At 45.5% G+C, this 19,347-nt stretch overlaps 1 protein-coding gene across 1 annotated transcript in view; it reads right to left on the bottom strand.

Moving 5' to 3' along the window:
- Window positions 1-15,497, bottom strand: part of CACNA2D4 (calcium voltage-gated channel auxiliary subunit alpha2delta 4) — a 123,880-nt gene extending 108,383 nt beyond the window's left edge. The window contains exons 1-5 of the mRNA XM_026052160.1: window positions 15,392-15,497; window positions 10,666-10,747; window positions 4,046-4,162; window positions 2,495-2,554; window positions 327-489 (exon numbers count right to left, since the gene is read on the bottom strand). Coding sequence (XP_025907945.1) covers window positions 327-489; window positions 2,495-2,554; window positions 4,046-4,162; window positions 10,666-10,747; window positions 15,392-15,480 — 511 coding nt within the window. The 5' untranslated portion in view covers window positions 15,481-15,497. The remainder of the gene's footprint in view (window positions 1-326; window positions 490-2,494; window positions 2,555-4,045; window positions 4,163-10,665; window positions 10,748-15,391) is intronic.
- Window positions 15,498-19,347: the final 3,850 nt, after the last annotated feature.

Raw genomic sequence — 19,347 nt, 5'->3', positions numbered from 1 at the left:
CCAGCACCTCAATGTCCTTCTTGCAGCGAGAGGCCCCAAACTGAACACAGTATTCAAGGTGCAGCCTCACTACAGAGGGACAATCAATTCCCTGCTCCTGCTGGCTAAACTGTTCCTGACACAAGCCAGGAGGCCATTGGCCTTCTTGGTCACCTGGGCACACTGCAGGCTCATGTTCAGACAGCTGTCGTCCAACACACCAACCCAATTTTCTGTTAGTTGTCTTTTCCTCTTTTGTCCCATCATCCTTYAGTATGATTACTCCTTGGTAGTTTCTACAGCAGCTGACTGGTAGTGAGAAAGTAGAGTCCAATGGAGTCCATTACCTTTGTTGTAGACATTAGTGGGGAGCTGGATATCACTGTATGTGGTATTTACCAGTAGATTATTGAAATGCTCATTTGGCTCCAAAATAAATTCATCTCCRAGTTCCACATAATTATCATTCTCATCCTTCTCATTAATCAGGACAGAGTTGTAGTAATCAAACTGTTGATGAGGACAATGGAAAAGAGAAAGTCAGCAAGAGAGAGAATAAGACAGATTATTATCAGTACTGTCAGAAAAAAAATTAAAAGAGGACATCTGGAGAATTTGGCCTTCAAATCAGGTCAATATGAACGGCAAATCAGGACCATTATCAACTGAGAAGTGGTGAGCTAACCAAATGATTGGTTTCTGTCTAATTTCTCACTGCCAGGTGCCCACATGTGATGAAGAACGTCACTACTGACATCAGTACTCAGTCCGGAAGACCCTGAAGAGCCACCTGGAGCAAACGGACACAGTGACAGATTGCCATGATTCCACAGCTCAGAGACATTTAAGTGATTAGCTGGAAAGGTGAAGTATCTTTCTGTGTCTGGCTCCTGAGCTTTGTTACAGTATGTGCTGATTTTGAGCTTACTTGCCCTGTTTCTATAGTTATATCTACTGGAGTAACTCAATGCAAATGTAACTAGGATAATCCCTTTGTTGTGCTGCTTCAAGCAACAGGAGCTCATCAAGAGTGAAAGAAAAAACAGAAAAAGAAAGAAAAGAAAGAAAGATAAAAGGTCTCCCTTCATCCTCTCTGCGAAGACCATTCAGGGTTTAGCATCAGCCAACAATTTGGTGTCTCCGGGACTCTCCCATTGGACAAAAATTCTTTAAAGTGATTTTATGCATTTTATCTCAGGTCAGAGGTTATTTTAGAGTATATATTCAGGTACTTAGTGCTTAGGGGTGTGTGTGCGTATTGTGTGTGTGAACTTGGGGTCACATGCCTTGCTTCACCCATAGCCCTCACTGTAGATGCAGCAGGTCTAACCAATGACTGCAACATGACCCTTAAAGAGGTAGGAGAGGTGAACTTGATAGTTAGCTTCATTTCAAGAAGCATTTTCATTCCCACTTTTTCACCAGCACAGACAGGCATTCTTGCAGGGGTAGTTTTTACTTCCATTATGTTCCCTGAGCTCGCACTGCCAATAATGGACTTRATCAGTTTTCAGTCCTGTTCCTCTCACCAACAATATACTCACAGTGCTGCTGCAAACAATTATTAACAGAAAGCCAAGTGTCCAGACTCTATGGACAGCATCAAGCTTTCACTTAACTGGGAATCCTGACAAGCAGGTGTCTGCAGGGTAGAGAAAAGATGACGAGAGTTGGTGAGAAAGATGATGGGAGCTTCAGCTCACTGGATTAATTCTTTGCTGTGGATATTTATCATATCTTTGGTTTAATCTTTGCAACAGCATCCTCCTCATATTGCTCATATACATGATTTTTAACMCATTTTTCAGTCAAGCAAGATAGAACATAAAGTAATTTGCACTAACACATTACATGGGTAATGACAGCCGGTATGCATCCTGACATCTCACTTGTATGCAGTAAGAGTTAATATCTGCAACTTCACACAAGCCATTGCTTTCTCAAGTCCTTCCAGTCTTTGATTCAAAGATTCTCATTACCTTTTTTAAGAAGGAGAAGAAGTGAGTGCTTTTTCCCCAAAGATAGATCCCAGGAGCTAATCCTCATCCCTTTTGAGGGACTTCAGGACCTTCGAAGTACTGGAAATGCCCCAACAACAGCATAGAGCTGTAGCCATTTGGAAGCCTCATATTTCATGGTTAACTCCTTTCTCCTGCTGTTTCCAGCTCAGCATTAAGCACCCAGGTTTGTGTTGCAACATGCCAGTATAGGAAGAAGGGAACAGTTCTAATTATCTATCATATTGTGTCCCCCTCCATGGCCAAAATCCCACTCTGTCACCTGTTGTGCATGCATCCCTCCCACTTTTGCAGGATGGCAAGGCAAGGAGGTCCAGGTTAATGTTACCAGCATTGGGACCTGCCAAAGGAGTCACTTAGACTGCTTTCTAATCAGACACGCTAAGGGTTCTGAAAACAAGGCTCTTAACCTGCTAGGAGCCAGAAGTGAGCAGGTTCTGTTACTCCTGTCTTTTGGCTAGTCTCTCTAAGGATATGGACCGTGTTTTGTTACTTACCTCTAGTGAGGAGTTGTACTCATGGTTCAGATCTGCATCTTCTGCTGCTTCCACCAACCTCTAATATAAACACAAAGAAAGATGAGGGCTGCTGTGGGAAGCATACAAGAAGTTTTTCCAGCAGAAACAATTATTCCCTAACCACACTTAGAACTGACAAGGACCACCTCCATCTACACAGAACTAAGTTGTGGGGGGCTATAAACTTTCCTGCTTCCCTCTTTTCCTGCTGGCCTGTCATTCTGTCCTCCAACGTTATAACCTGGAAGACATACACAGTGATTTCTTTCTGAACATATTCCCATCTACTAAATCCATCTCCTAAGCAATTGTAGTCATCACAGGACATGCACATGCAGACACATGACACATTTAGAGAAAAAAAACAGCCAGGGATTTAATTTCATTTTCCAGGGACGATTCCAAAAAACCATGGGAAAGGCATTTCAGACCAAGCCGGGTGTCAATACCTTGTCAAAGGAACAGGCCTTGTGGGAGTATCAATCTGCTATTGTTACTGAGACAAAAGACCACAGTTTGATTTCTTACAGGGCTCAGTGATGCTATGGCAATTTTTACACTTTTGCCATTTATGGAAGCCAAAATAATCACTGGTATTCTCCAGAATCATGCTTCAGGGCACTACTTCTCACTTCATACAGACCAAGAAGGAACCCAGCCAAACATGTACAAGTTCTCAGAGTTCCACARTTAGTGGTAGTCTCAGCAAAACTACTTTTTTGGTGCTTCACAAAGGATAAGGCAATCCAAACACTGTGAAAGCCTGGTTATGAATTTAACATTATGGGCCAAAACCCTGAGTCTAAACATGCCCAAAATTTAACTTTGAGATTCAAATGATGTGTTTCTGGATCATTTTTACGCATTAAATGCTCTAAGCTGTCAGGGCTCTGTGACTACAGAAATAGACTTCTAAATATAAAGGAGTAGAGTTAGAAAAGTTAGACTCTTGAATGCAAGAAGAGGCGCTCTAACAATTACCTGCTCTCATCTCCAATACAGCAACAGTTAAAGAATATTTGTCACCTCTGCCACCTCTCCCCATGCAYGCAGCTGGAAATCCAAGTTACTTGCTGCTCATGTTCAAGAGCTGCAGGAATTTTCCCCTGAGCCACACACAGAGCTGAAGTGAACTACTAATCTTCGGTGGCCAGAGAGCATTATGCACAGATGAATTTTATTTGCATTTGTGTGAGGCTTTTTTTTTTTTTTTCTTTTTAAACATCTATAGAGCAAAGCCTCCTTCTCCCAAAAGAGTGTTCATTCCCTCATATTTATTTCTAGACTTTTAAAAAAATCTTCCCTATTTCTCTTACTCTGGGCTAAGAAAGAAACCAGTATTCCCTTGTCTGCACGCCCACAGCCTCCCACAAGCATCTACTTAAACCTCAGAAGGAGCCAGCTGCAGCAGAAGGCGTTGGGAGGTGAGGAAGCCCTCGGGCAACCTCTACGCCCACACACCACAGGCCCACGATGGGGTCAGTACCCGCTGCAGGAGGGTCTGGGCCTCCTCCAGCCCCACGGTCCTACCTCAACAGCTTCGACCTTCCTGCGGAGCATGCTCTCCATCTGCTCTGAGAACTTCTTCACGAGCTCCAAGCCGTCCACCTCTTTAATCTTCAAAGTCGGCTCCACATCTTTGTATTTCTACCCAAGGGAAAGGAGAAAATCTTTCTGAGCAGCAGGCTCAGAAGGAAAGGAGTCGATCTAATTTTGCTGTTCTCTTTGGTGGAGAGAGATGTGTCRAAAGGACTGGCCCAATTTATTCCTTCCTCTTTGCACTGCCTCCCTTTTCACCTCATAATTTGGGCATATGCAGGTAACTGGCCATAACATTGGTGCCTGAAAGTCAGGGGGGAAAAGAAGGCCAGCTTTTTAAAACCTAAGCATGTTGTACTTACATCATCAGTAGCATTACATGCCTCACAGACCTGAAACTGAGTCAGGCACAGCGAGAGATTTACTGGGCTGAAGGAGCTGCTGCTGTCTTTACATTGCYCCCCATGTCATACATGCCCTGGGGCACTGGTGGGAGGGTCATGCTGGTGAGCATCCTTTCCTCCCACAGCACTGTCCTATCTGTAGCATATYTTGACAGCTCTCTTGACAGCAAGATGGGTCAGTGGGGTGCTCAGTGCCCTAGGCAAGAAATTGCCAAGAAGAAAAGCCAGGGAAACAAGAACCATGTTATTTATTTAGCACACACGAGCATGTTTTATCCAGGCGTAGTGCAGAGGTGATTCCCAACAACTAGGAATTGCAAGCATGGAAGAGMTGTGGTAATGAGGACGGGCTTTAAAACTATAGAGGCAATCAGTTTTTTTCTGACTGTTTCAATATAATCTGTTTCTGATTGCTTCATATAATGCCTAACATTTAAAGTTTGAAGAGTACTCCCAAGGTGGGTACTCTGCCTCCCTCGGCCTGATCTTTTTAGATTGGATGCAATGGCCTTTATTTCTTCTCAAAGAAAACCCCAAACAGATTGAGACTGGCAGAAAGAAAGGGAGAACACAAAAACAAAAAGCCAAAATAAATCTGTCAAAGGAAACAACACAATTAACCTATTTCAGAAAAGAGAAAGCCTCATCTCCCTGACAAAGAGAGCCTTCCCTGGAAGCACAAAGGCAAGTGATGAGATTTCCCTGCTCCCTCATCACCATTCCTCTCTGCAGCACACACTGCATCCCCTTCCATCCCAGTGCAGGGAAGTTATTCCATCCTGTAGGTTTTGTCAAACTCCCTTCATGTCGTAGCGTCCCCACAGCAACCTCAGCCATGGCTGAGCTTCATCCTGGGTACAAAGAAGAGGTGGAAGGGGTGAGGGGACCGCAGGGGCTTTACTGACGCCTCTGAATGGGAGGAACGCGGGAGGGAGTTTGYCTTGGGGAGCCACTTTGCTCAAGGAGCTCCCTGGTGCTTAGGGAAGGGCGCTGCGCACCAGCAGAGGCGGGAACGCTCAAGGCCAGCCGGGAAGAGCGGCCGCGCGGGCCCACGGCAGCCATGGCGGGGAGGCCGCTCCCTCCGCGCCGCGCCGCTAGCAGCACGGGTCTCGCTGGATTAACGCGGCCAGGCCCCATGCCCCTCGGCCGCRTAGCGGGGCTGGCTGTGCCGGGAGAGCCGAGCGCTGAGGCGGCCCCCCCAGAGCGGGCCCGGCYGCTGCCGCGGCCCCGCGCGCAGCCCAGCTGCCGCCTGCCCCACTTAGCTCCGTGTCAGGGTGTCGCAGGGAGACGCGATTGCTGCCACGTTGCGCTTTAATCAGGGCCTGCGCGGCGGGAGGCGGATAATCCCTCCTGGGAACGCTCCCGGCGCCCCGCACCAGCGAGCTCGCTCTTCGCAAAGGCACCTACCACCAGTTACTTTGGGTGGCATCCTGAATTGAAAAGAATCGGGCTCTTTACTTCTCAATTATTATTTTTTCTTTTTTTTTTTTTTTTTTTTTTGATGTGCCTTTGACAAGTACAGGCTAATGGGGTGAAAGTAATCACGAGCAATCATGAGCAGCCTGATAATGTCACACTCGCATCGCACCGCTGGGAACTCGTCAGAATGAGGAAAACACTGCAAAACAACATGCTGCAAAATTTTAGCTGGCTGGAATCCGTGGGAATCACCTATAGGCCGATACAGTTGGGTAGCGAAAAGGGACTAAACCTTCATGGGCTGCTTGTGAATTTGCAAACTTGGATATCTTTTCACATCCATCAGATATTTTTCTCCCTTATATAGTAGGCTAATTCATTCAGATTCTCCTCCAACAGGGAAGAGGGTAGTGATTTAAAAGCAGAAGATTCAAAATTCGGTTTCCTATATTTTATCTGTGAACTGAGATATGGATGGATATGTCACCAAATACATCTTCTTGTTCCCACCTCCATGAAATGTAGCCCCCTGAAGGCTCATACAGTGCTGCATTACTCACCGCTAGTGAAACTATATTAAGAGTGTGAAAGATACTCATGCCACCCTCACCCAGAAAATGTCTTGACTCTGGTGATCTGCCTGTTCTTTGCCGTGTAGTCATTTGTAGTGTTTTCTAGTAATTACATAGCTGGAGCTAAACCCTGCTGTCCTTTCTCAGTCCTATCCACCACTGTAAGCAATTGGGACCTCAGTTACAAAAGAAAGTAGGAATTCTGAAACATTTATCATGCATTAACTCAGTAGAGTATAAATAAAATCATTGAAGCCAATTGGTGTTTCTTTTCCTTCTTTTTTCTTTTGATTTCCCCTCCTTTCTTTTCTCTTTTCACTTGCAGTGAAGCCCTGAGAAGCCCAGAATCACCACAAGGCCTTCACCGTGTGGCTGCAGCCCACGGTCCTGGATCCCAGGTAGCTGCCTAGGTGGCAACAGCAAGAGGACTACAGCAAACAAACCAAGTGAGCCACAGGCCACCAGTTTCTGTTCATCAGCTGTGTGGAATATCACCACCCTGCTGCTCAGTCTTTCCCTTATTCCCTTTGCTCCAGTCATTTTGCCCACAGCAGAYCTAGACCACTTCCAGCATTTTAGTACAAATCCATCAGCACTGACCTAGGCTACCAAGCCAAATTGGTGAGCAAGCTCACCTCGACACTTAGCTTGGTAATATTCAGTGGACTACAATGAGTGCGTTACAATGAACCAATATAAAATAGCTCTTAAGCTACATCTCTGAAGTTTGATTTGATGTTATTCCAATTGTCTGGGGACCCAGGGCCACCTGGGGACTTTCTCGATGCACTCCTGTCTGAGGAAGAACTTGCCCTTCTAGATTCAAGAGATGTCTACTGGTTCACTGGATCTCCAGGAGAAGTACAGCTCAGGAGGAAACTCAGCATTAGGGTTCACAACATGCTATTTTGCTTCTTTGGGGAGGCAAAAAAGTTGCCAAAAAAAACCTAAATCATGAAAGCAATCTTATATTAAAAATAAGATTATTTTAAGATATTAAAATAGAAGATTTACAGGCACACAGCATTCATGTAACTGAAAAATTATGGCTGCCAGAGTAGCAATAAGTTAGCTATTTCATACTTGTTAAGCAAATGCAGAACACAAGGTCAAACGTGAACTGTACTCAGGCTGGATTTTCTGTACTCAGGCTGGATTTTCTGTACTCAGGCTGGATTTTCTGAAGGTCAGTGTACCCACCGGCTTCAGCAAACAAACATTGAGGGAAGAATACGAGTATGACCCTCTCCATTGCATTCCCTACCCTCGTGCTGCCCGAACTAGCACAAAAAGAAATCAATCATGTGAAACAGGGGCAATGGCCTGAAATTCAAAAAGCAAATAGGTAGCACAGATGTGTGAGTTTGTAGGCTTTGGTGCAAGTCGTGTGACTCAGTTGCCACGTGTGTGTCAGTGCACTGATCTACATAGAGCCATTTGGGTCTGCCAAGAGACGTCTTAAGGGTCATGACAATGTTGYCCTTTTGTAGGTGATTTGTCTGCAGTGATCTAAGTGATGGGAATCAGACAAACCTCCAAGACAGTTCCTGGTTTAAGAAGCTTATTTGCGAGAAGGTGTTTGACCCAGTGCCTGCCAAGGAAATTGAGGCCAAAGGATTGACTGAAGAAATGGGTGACAGTTGTTCTTTCCCTGTTTCCTCAGTTATAGGTAAACAGGGAGAATTGCACGGATTTAAGGAGGGAGATCTAAGGGATAAAAAGCAAACTGAATTTGTTTAAACTTCTCAAGTATGGCCACCTTCAGTAAAGTCAGGGCCGGGGAAGCCAGGCATTTAGGAGATGACTCCTTGCTGGAGAGCATAAACAGAGCTAGCCTGGTTCAAGCCCATCCGTCTTTTCTGCTGAAGTGGTGACAGTGACTCCTTGAAGGACATCTCCTCTGAGTCATGGGTGACTGCATCTCACTCAACAGTGTCCAGAGACTGCAGAAAGCACAACCCCTCTCTGCTACATCCAGCTCCATCATGTGCAAGACCAAAGCAGACACCTTCCCCTTCCATCAAGGAAATTGTGAGGACCTCAGCCGCAGCAGACAAGTGTGACTGCTTTGGGGCAAAAGGTCTGTCAGGTCAGCAGGGAAATATAGATCTCCCTTGAATTACACCAGCACAAATCCTAGCCTGGATTTGATTAGATTCAGGCTTCTTTTTGGTCAGAAATCAGGTTTCTTTTTTCCAATGAATTATAACAAATCCCCTGGCAGTTGTGAATTTTTATCGAAGATTTGAATGTCGCAACTGTTATTCTTAGGGTTACTATAAGTATCATTTAGATGACCCATATACACCTTTCCCCCAAAAGAATTAAGATTCAAACAGACCAAATATAGTGTGGAGAGAAGGAGGTGAAATGACTGGGTRCAGTGTCTCCAGAGAGCAAAAACACCACAGCTATCGTGACACCTGCCTCAGTGCCACAGTTGCCCTGGCCTCTGCTGTTGCCTTGCTAGGCAAGTATTTTCTAGCTAGCATTTTCAAGCAAAACCTTTTTCTCCTTATTCCTATTAACATTTGSACTTTAAGGAATGTGAGCTCCTTTAATCTGTTAGTAGAAATAGCTGCAGGAGCGGCACAGGCTRGCTGTGCTGAAGTAGTCAGAAGGCATCAGCAGTATTTCCTCACATGAAAGAGTGGCATCTTCCCTAAATTCTAGAAAAACTGAGACTTTCTGTGAGACATCTAATACTTGCACAGTATCAGATACATATCTGTATCAAACAACCTCCATCTCCTGCCCACTGGACCTCTGGTCCCTGGAGATGCAGTTCCAGGTTGCTTTGCCTCTGTCATTGTGGTCTTCACGGAGCAACAGGCAATGCAGAARCATCGTCAAAATTGCTAACAGCCAAATTTTTGTCTGATATGTTATCACACAACACAGTTGCTTCACAATTAGGCCATGATATACCTGTGTCAGYAGTGACTATGTTTTACTGCATAGTGGCATATTCCCCCATAAACAACTAATAATCAATATAGGCCTTTGCAACAAATACTGAAGATGTTTCTCTGCCAGGTCTAGCAAAGGCAACACCACAGGAGCCTCTCTCTTCCTCCCTAGCATGCTAGAGACAGGGCATTAGAGGGCTCAGCAGCAAGGCAAGTCAAACCACCTCCTTTTGTGCTAGGACGTGGTGGTTATTGCTATTCAGGGGACAAAAATCAAATAACTAAAAGGCCTAAGAGACAATGCATGGCTTACRCTGCAAAGAAGGATCAGAGAAAGAAGACAAAAAGAAAAGAAAGTGTATGGCCACACTTACACATCCTCTCAGATGTGCCTGGCAGAAATCAGATCTCCTTGRCAGTACTTAGGAGAGCTTGTTTAATACAGACCTGCTGGTAGTGAGACATAGAGTGAAAGAGGAGCAATTCTAGAGTAAATGCTTTGTGTCAGAGCGAGTTAATGATTATTAGGTATGTTACAGCAAAACCACAAGTTCTATTGTTTATTGTGTTGAGCCCACATCAGCTATTCATTTCCTATTTTAGGAATCAAAAAGGTAATAGGGCAAATTCTCTACTGCTGCAAACGGGAAAATTCAGTTCAAATCCTAGAAATGCACCCTTTAATGCTGGCAAAGACTTTAGGCTGGTGCTGCTCAGTCTTCAATTAGCAAAGCAGGTGCCCCAGACAGGAAACGAAGACCCATCTACACCCAAAGGCTGCAGCTTCCAGCCCTGCCAGGACACCCATCCCAGAGAAGCCACCCAAGATGAAGGGAGAAAAGATGGCTTCAAAGACAAGATTTAAAAAAGGGGAATGTGACTTGATGAATGCCTGGGAAAATATAAATGAGGCAGCAGAAATAAACAGGAATACTAGGTGGAGGACCACAGAAGAGCCAGAAAGGCTGGGTGATGAAGCACAGATCACAGATGAAGAAGTGGAGAGGGAGGGACATGCAGTTAGGAAGGAAGGAGCAGAGAGTCAGTGTGGGAGAGMAGAGCAATGATCAGGGAGAAGTGCGAGGAGTACTGCTAAAAAACATTTTTTTTTTAATAAAGGACAATTTATGGCATTTGGTCATGGCTAATAAGAGCAGGAGGAGTGTTAAATCAGATTTTCTTTAGTTCAGTATATTTGAGGGGTCTCATTTCCAATGGACATGAAATGCTGTGATTTTGGAAGAAAACTACATGTTTTGCCTTATTTTTTTCTCCACTCCAAGTCTTCTGTAGAAGCTTTTGCCTACCTTCTGTAATAGAAGGGAGCCCGAGTACTTGGTCACAATGGAGTACAGCTCCCCACCAAAGGCATCTGCCCAAGACTTCACCCTGAAAGGAGAAAAGAGAGAAAACAGCATAAATAGGTAATAACCTTTAACTCAAAGGGAGCAGGACTTAATTCCAGGGAATAGACAGGGAAAACCAGTCTTTCTGTGCCTGAAAACCTTCGTATTTCTTCTCAACCAGTACAGTGACAACAATAATCCTTTCTCCCCAAACTGGTGGTGAAACAAGCAGCAAGGTAGGAAGTGGTTTTGGACATTCTCCACAGAATATAGTCAGCAAGAAGGAACAGTGAGTTTTGACAGTCTCAGCTATGACTAGTTTAATTGGAGGGTATCATTTGCCTCACATAACTTTAGAAGTGAGAAAATTGTGTGTTTAGGCTTACATATTACCATGATTTCCTCAGTCGTTAGTAGAACGAAATAAACAAAGAAATATCTGGAGATACCTGTTTGTCTTTGCTGATTGTAGAAAGAGTCTAGGGTGATGGTCTAGACACCTTATTTTTAAGATTGTTGAAGAGAAATATTTCTCAGTCGTAGAAGAGTTGTCAAGATCCACCTCTTAGTTCAGTTCCTAGAGTTGTGCAAAACAGAGGCTAACAACCTGGATGAAGACGATGCTCTCAGCAGAGATACCRTGGCTTGACAATGCCTGTGTAGATCTCATCATTGTAAAATATTATTCTTATTTATGCAGTCCTATAATAACTGATGATAGCTGCAGTGCATGGAGAACATAAGGATGTTGAAGAGCTGCCTGAACTCCAAGTTATCCAAATCAGAATAGATGGTTGTTGTAACTGACAGAAAACTTTATCAGAAATTGCCTACATGATTCACATTAGGCAGCTCCACCTACGCACAGCTCCTTTAATGAGGATGCACTTAGGAGAGATGTACTTAAGGGAATAAATGGTCTTCTCYACTTATCGGAATATGCTCTTTATTTATAAGGTAAAGAGTCTTACCTATCATTTCCAGTACATTTCTCTCAGCTCAAAGCAGACTAACCTCAGAACCTGACTGTCCAATGCACTGCACCATTTCTGGGGCAGAATAATACAGCTACTGTTAATGTAAGCTCTAGAGCTAAGCCCGTGCAGTGATGGCAGAAGAATCACAATAAATTTTAGTCTAGAAAAGTCTGTTTAGTTCCCTCTATTGCAGCAGCAATAGGGGCTGATTTAGACCACCCATTAGACTTCTGCTCTCTACCACCTCTCTCTCCACTAACTCCAAAAAGGGGGTACCTAGAGTAGGTCCCTTTATAACCACTCATTGGCAATGAGGCATTCACTTCTAACCACTGCGTGTGATCTGGTAACAGGTGAAATCAATAAGAAGAACTCAACTTTATTTTTATTTTTACKTTATTTATTTTAGTGGAGGGGGAGGGTTGTGTTATGTGTCCTGTTTTGACAGCTAGAGCTTTTATTTCTTTGTTTTGTTTCTTAGATTAAAAAAAAAGCTATTTTCCACATTTTACGGTCCCATATCAGAATTATTTTAACAAGCCTGGAATAGAGGGGGGAAAAAAAGAGGAAAACAGAAAAAGCATGAGACCTTACGAAGCTTCTTCCTCGTTCTTGCAGTGGCCAACTTATTCCCTGACATACAGAGAATAAATTCTCACAAGGTTTGAGAGTTTCTAAGTTGASATTTAACTTGATGCCCATCTATTGATCTTAGTTTATAGTATTTATATGTGAGATGTTTTGTGCAGATATTGACTAATGTTCTTCTTGTCTCTTCACCTTTTCCTATAGAAAACAAAAACCTAAAATGAGGCCTGGCGTAGTAATTCTGGCAGAAATACTTGTTTTTACCCTCTTTGCTGAAAGGAATGAGGTTTTTCAGTTCTGTGTTGTGTTTGTGGCTCTGCAAGTGACTCTGTCCTCTCAGCCCTAATAATGTTTCTGTCCAGGAGGGTAGAAGAGTCAGTGATATTAAGTTCCAACAAGTGTAGGTAGATGGCCATATTCAGCAGAAAGATGCAGTTCTTGAGGGAAAAGGGGCTGCAATATGAGCTCAGCAATCATCAGTCACTAGAGAAGCCAACCACAAGATGCAATTTTATTGAAACATCTCTGCTGCTCACACAATGACTTGTTTCTGAAATCCTTAAGTCCTGGTGCTGCACGATTACTTGATGTTCTTGGCTTTTATAAAAACAGAAGATAGTTTTTTAGCATTTGAGGTTATGGCAAAAGAAGAGTAAATATGTGAGCCTTGAAACGTCCAGTAACAGAAGAACTTGAGGGAGAGACAAACCGGGTTTGTGTAAGTTCACCATTGCTGCGCCACTCTCCTAGGGGGTGAGTGCTCGGCCAAGGAGCACCTCCTTGCCCGCTGGAGGCCACRGGGCACAGCCATGGTGTGTGGAGGCCAGGGCAGGACCCTCACGGCCACTTCTTGGCTCCCACCCAGGCTCTGGGGCCAATGTTTCTGCAGAAGTCCTCAAGGCAGCTCTGCAAAGTGCCACGCTGCAAACTGCACAAGCGCTGGGAGAGGCAAAGGCAGCGAAAAGCACCAGGGGAAGAAGGAAGCACAGAAAGAGGAGTGGGAGGATTTGTACTAATGACTGTAAAGTTAGGGGAAATGAAGAGGGCACAAAGGTCACAGAGACCTGTGCGATGGGGCTGAAAAGCAGATAATTAAAAATGTACGATGATATTTCATGGAGATGAGAAGAAGGCAAGTGAAGAGGCAGGAATACTGGCATTTACTTGTACAAAAGGCAATTATTTGCCATGGAAGGGAATGGCCTTACACTCCTGGAAGGTTAAGGGCAGCCAGCCTGCTGAATTTAAATGGGTTTCTTCGTCTTTTCAGAAACAATGAGAGAAAAGGTCAGTCTAAACCTCATCACGTTGCAGAGATATTTCATCCAAGGCTGCCTGCTCGCAGACCTCAGGAGCAGATGTGCAGGGACGATGGAGGCAGCTGCAGGAGGCCACCCCAGGTTGGTATGCACCTCTCCTACCAGCATCTCCTTGGGTAATCTACAGAGCAGGACCATTTCCCTACTCCCTTTTGTCCCCTAGCAAATGTGTTCCTTTGCTGAAATTTGTTTCAAAGGGGCATTTTTGTGTGCTTCAGTCAAATTCAGGAGTGATTTTGAAACACCAGGGACTATTTCAGTTGTTGGACTGTTTTTAATATCAGGGAAAAGAAGATCTTTTCCATTGTTTGCTTCCTTTCTTTCCCTTTTTTCTTGTACATGTACGAGTTCCAAATTCTGTGAAGTGACATAACTGTTTTCTCTGTAGTAAAGGGCCACCACATTACAACCATCAGAAAAACGTCAGAAAAAGATTTGAGCAGCAATTGCCCGCCTGTGATCCCTACACTTGTATGCAGTGGCAAAAACAACAGGGAGGACAGGCTGTCTTAATGCCACAGATTTCAAGGCCAAAAGGTAGAATTATGCAGTGTTTACTCTGGGCATAGAAAGCTGCTTTTTACTGTACACAGTTTGAAATTACTGAAGGTTGAACCTTATTTTAACAGAGAAATAGAGAGCAAGAGAGCAAGAGGGAAATATATTTTGGAACAAACTACTTTTGCTGCAAAGTTCCTCTCAGAGGAAAAAGTCTTGTTTACCAACAGGCAGTATCTACCAACAGAAGCACTTGAGGAAACGCAGATTGCTGTAAATCAGAGGCAATCCCCCACAGAAGCAAAGACAATTTCTCAAAAAGGCAGAGGTGTGGGGAAGGCTATAGGCTGCCCTATAGCCTGTGCATCCTTCTTAGGAAGCTCACATCACCAGCCCTGAGCTCAGGCAGGATTGGGTAGTTCAGCAAACAGTAAAGCCAGCRGCAGTTTCCTGCATTCCCCGACGTAAAACCCTGGAGAGCAGCAAGGAGTCAGCAGAAGGCTGGGTTGCATCAGGTGTGCCTTATCAGCAAGCACCTTTGTAAGGGTCTTGCTGGCACTTTTYGAACACAAAATGCTTTTTTTAGCCTCAGGGAAGGGCTTTGGCTCACCTTGGGTGGTGCAGCCCACATACCTCTTTCTGAAACTCAAAGACAATGTTGTCTCCTGTCCAAACTGGCCTTGCTGTTGTACGCGGATGGACCTGTCCCAACTCTTCTCCAGAGAAACTGCCCCACAACTTTTGCCAACAGTGTTGCTGACAGGTTTTTAATCCTTCAAGGATTTAATTTGTTTAAATCAGCTTAATGAGGTGAGGCTTTTATAAACTCAGTTGGCTGAGACCTGTTAGCATCTGGGGGGGCTGTGGCTTGATGCACATGTAGGAGTTGCAGCAGTAGCAACTTTCCAGCAGCGACCGTGATGGAGCAGCCACTCACACATCCCAGCATGTACAGAGCTGTGGGCACCCTGCTGCCTTGTAGACACCCAAAGAGCCCACGTACAAAAGGGGCACGAACATCTCCTGTGAGTTTGCCACCACACACACCCAACGGCAGCGCACACGGAGTGAAAGAGAGCAGGAGAGCTGGCGCTGCGCCATCCAGATCTGGATGTGCCTGAGATGTGTCTTCCCCTGGGACCCGACCCGTCATGAGGCCACGTCCCGGCCGGTGCTAGGGGCCCATATTGTCCCTTGTGGGCGACACACCGGCCCCGGGAGGCTGAGGGCAGAGGGTGGCCGGGTGCGAGGGCAGCAGGAGGCCGGCGCGGGRCCCGAGGCGGCCGCGGAGGGGCGAACGCTTACGTCTCCAGCGGTATCTTCATCTGGGCCTTGGCGGCGAGCGGGAGGCAGACGAGGGTGAGGAAAAGCCACGGGGCGGCTCCGTGCGCCATCCTCCATGCGCCGAGCGTCAGCAGGAGAGCCGGCTGCAGCGAGGGCGTGGGGGCGCCCGGCCCGTCCTGCCGCTGGCGCCCGGCATGGCGCGGGGCCGGAGGCCGGGCTGCCGTGGGGCCGAGCCCTGGCGGGCCCTACACCCGCGGGGAGCCCCGGGGCCCCCACGGGCGGCGCTTGCGGCTGGGCGCCCCGCGGGGACGGCGGAGCCCGGCGGGAGCCGCGGCGTCTGCGTAATCCACCGCCAGCCCTCTAATCCCCTTGCAGGGCAGCGCAGCGGCAGATTTAGGGAAGTGGAGTGGGATAAAATCACCCGGGATTACTCTGATTCCTGAAGACGGGTCTCGGCTACTCCAGGCCGAGGTCAGGCTGCTGAGCCTGGTTTAAAGGGGTAGCATCGCGCCTGCCTTCCCGGGATCCTGCCCCATGGGTGCTCCCACATCCTCATCTCTTGCATCCACATGACCCATCCTCCTTTCCCTCAYGGATCCTCCATCAACGCGCCGCCTGACGCCATTGGGCAAGTAGACTGGGGAGTGAGCCCGGTGCCCTCTCCAGGATGCATGGCCACCAGGATCCAATCTGGCACCAGGAGCGTGGGCCCTTGGAGGGCTCCCACAGCTCTGCCTCTTGGCACGCTCGTGGGTTAACACCACCATATCTTAAGTTGGCATAGCAGCGATGGCCCCAGCCATAGACCTGGCGTGTGAGGCACCATCCAGCACTGGTCTGACCCTTGGAGCAAAGAGTTTGTAATCTAAGAAACGTCCAAAGACCTCATCTAAGCAACTCAAGAGGAAAGCAGATGGGCAGCAAGAGGGAAAAATGGCATGAAAAAAGGCCCATGACAGTTAACTTTAACTGATCRCCTACTAATGTGGGTGATTATTTATTAATAGTCAAACCTCTCCGTTCAGGCAACATTCAATTGAGATTGCCATCCCTTAATCGGTGCCGGGAGACCAATGAATCACAAGGGACCCGTGGTTGTGTTAGATGAATAACAGCACGTAGTGAACGGCGTACTCTGATGAGGGACGCTTTTTATAAGCTCATTATCATCAGGAGAAGTATGAATTATGAATAACTTCAGATACAGCAGTGGAAAGATTATAAATGACTAGAGCAACCTATTGAGCAGCTTGACTCTGYAGCTATGGATTAACCCATTTATGAGAATATCTTGCAAATCATTTTCACACCTTTATAAACTCCTTTTCTAAGACAAAATACAATACCCCAATATACGAAAGGGGACCTGAAAGGGGAAACTGACTGTGAGAATGCTAAAGTAAAATTAAGTGACATATCTTAGATGTGCTGTTGGGTGTAGTGGTAGTGCCRCATGTGGAATAGGTAACAGAAGAAAGAGAAAATACAGAGAAAAGAAAAATCAAACTGTGATACATGAAATAGAGGTCAAATTGTATGATGAAGAGGCTCAAAGTCCAGGATGAGCAAGAAAGTGACTACAGGAATGACCTTCCTCAGGATAGGATGGTTTCTTCATTTACTAAAGTTTTTACTCCGAGTTGAGTATCTTTTAAAAAGTTATGATCTTATTCAAACAGAAGTAATGAGCCCAAAGGGCAGGAATTTCGGAATGATGTTCTWAAGTCTGTGCTATGTGAAGGATTATGCTGGAAGGCCAAAATAGTTCTTTCTTACCTAAAATCTACAAAAAAAAAATCAATTTCTACACACATAAGCTCACACCCTAGAGACAGTGTCTTCAAAGAAGTACCACATGCCTCCCTAGCAAACGGCACAGTTAGCTAATGAAAGCAATAGTCAGAATAGCTTGGGATCTTGGTAATACATTTTTCTCTCTCAAATGGCTAGAATATATGYTATCTCTTTCCCTGAAAAGGGGTTAATACGGGACCAAACCGCCCCCAAAGGAGTGTGAGTGACACAGTGGTACAGAGAAATGCCTTCCTCCAGCAAATTGCACCCAAGGGGTGCCCAGGTGCCGCACGCTGGGCCACACCAGGCCTGGTTGCTCTTCCCAAACTGTGGCCTCCTGCTGCTGGGACTGCGGACCTCAGGGTCAGGTTTCCACCAGCTCCTTCTCCGCCTTCCTCTCAATCTAGACAAAAGGAGAAGATTGCTTTTAGAAAAGCTGTTAAAACTGTCTKTCAAGCTCTCATTTCTCTGTGATTACCAGGATTAAAAGTGAGGGGTAGCATGTAGCACTGGCTAGCTTCCTTGCCTGTGGAAGAGATGGTAAAAATTTTGAAAAAAAGCCAAAATGAGATCTGAAGGAAGGGAAATCAACATTTTAGACAGCATTTTCTTTCTTCTTCACAAGGAGCCATAAGCAAATAGATATTTAGAGTGACTCTTCCAGGATATTTAAGCTAACCCTTCCAACCACTTTGGGCTATTTGCAGCTGGGACCCAGTTTAATCCAAATGGGTTCTGGCAAGAGACCTTGTTTCTGTGTCACTGGAAAGCTCTGAAACACCGATAGAAATGTGATGAGAAGCAGCAAAACACTGAACAGGGAAATCCAAATCCCTTTATTTGGATTTATCTTATTTAATGGATATCATCTAATGGATATAGCTCACTTAACCCCTTAATGATCTGAAATTGCAAGGCAATGGGATTCAAAGATGAAATGAAAATAGCGTAAAGAACAGAGGAATACCAGGTGACTAGAGAGCCTTTAATGGGATTAGTGTGCATCAAGATACTTCTGCAGGGCTCAGCGACTTCGGTTTGTGAGCGTTCGGACTGCTGGGAGGAGATAAACGATGGCGAGGTCTAACAGGGAAAAAGAAAATGAATCCTAGGTGAAAGAATGAAAACAAGTAACTGGGAATGAGAATCTGAGGAGGGCTGCAAGAAATGTCACAGAATCACGGAATATTCAAGGTTGGAAGGGGCCTCTAGAGATCATCTAGTCCAACCCCCTGCTCCAGCAGGGACACCCAGAGCACGGGGCACAGGGCGGCATCCAAGCGGGTTTTGAAGATCTCCAGAGAAGGAGACTCCACAGCCTCCCTGGGCAGCCTGTTCCAGGCTCTGGCACCCTCACAGTGAAGAAGTTCCTCCTCACCTGGAGATGGAACTTCCTGTGTTTCAACTTAYGGCCATTTCCCCTTGTCCTATCGCTGGCCACCAATGAGAAGAGCCTGGCCCCTTCTTCCCTACATTCTCCCTTCATGAACATATACATGTTAATCGTATCCCTTCTCAGCCTTCTCTTCTCCAAATATGGGGTGAGACCACACATCAAATTAGAGCTAAATTTGCAAAATAGTGGGGCAGTAAAAAATGCAAGTGCAATTTTGTGCTGTATTCACAGGTGCAGGGAAACTGTTCCAGCTCTGCTTGTTTCTGKTTTTTTTTTTTTCAATGTCCAGTTAGGATGATCTTGTTATGAGAAGATATTGGGAAATGTCAAGATCTGCCAAAAAATGAATGTGATCAGAATATTGGTATATGAGGAGCGTTTATTAAAGTCATTAGAAATCCTCATTTGTTTAATGCATAAATGTGATGTCCCTAAGCTGGAAATGCCAGGATAAAATGCAGAAACTCTGCAGAAAGGGAAACTCTGCACTGAGTGTCAGGGAAAAGCTGAGTAGATAGATTTTCTGCACATGACACAGCCTCTTCAGGCCACCTCCCTTCATGCAGTATTTTTGAATAAGGTACATTTTGTAGCAACCAAATGTCCCTTTGCTAGAAAGGTAGCTGGAACTGAGGATATGGCTGTGGCCTTCAACATGGCAAACAGTCATATGCAGCTTAGTGGAGATGATGAGCAGATGGGACAGTGTCTCAGACTGCTGGGGTATCAAGCCCAAGCCCCCTCTGTTGCCMGGAGGTTTTCCTGGCTGGAGTTGGTCATCAGAAGA

Source organism: Nothoprocta perdicaria, unplaced genomic scaffold, assembly GCF_003342845.1.
Source record: "Nothoprocta perdicaria isolate Ctin4 unplaced genomic scaffold, notPer1 scaffold_84, whole genome shotgun sequence".
NCBI classification, from domain to species: Eukaryota; Metazoa; Chordata; class Aves; order Tinamiformes; family Tinamidae; genus Nothoprocta; species Nothoprocta perdicaria.
This window is presented reverse-complemented; position numbering and strand designations above follow the sequence as displayed.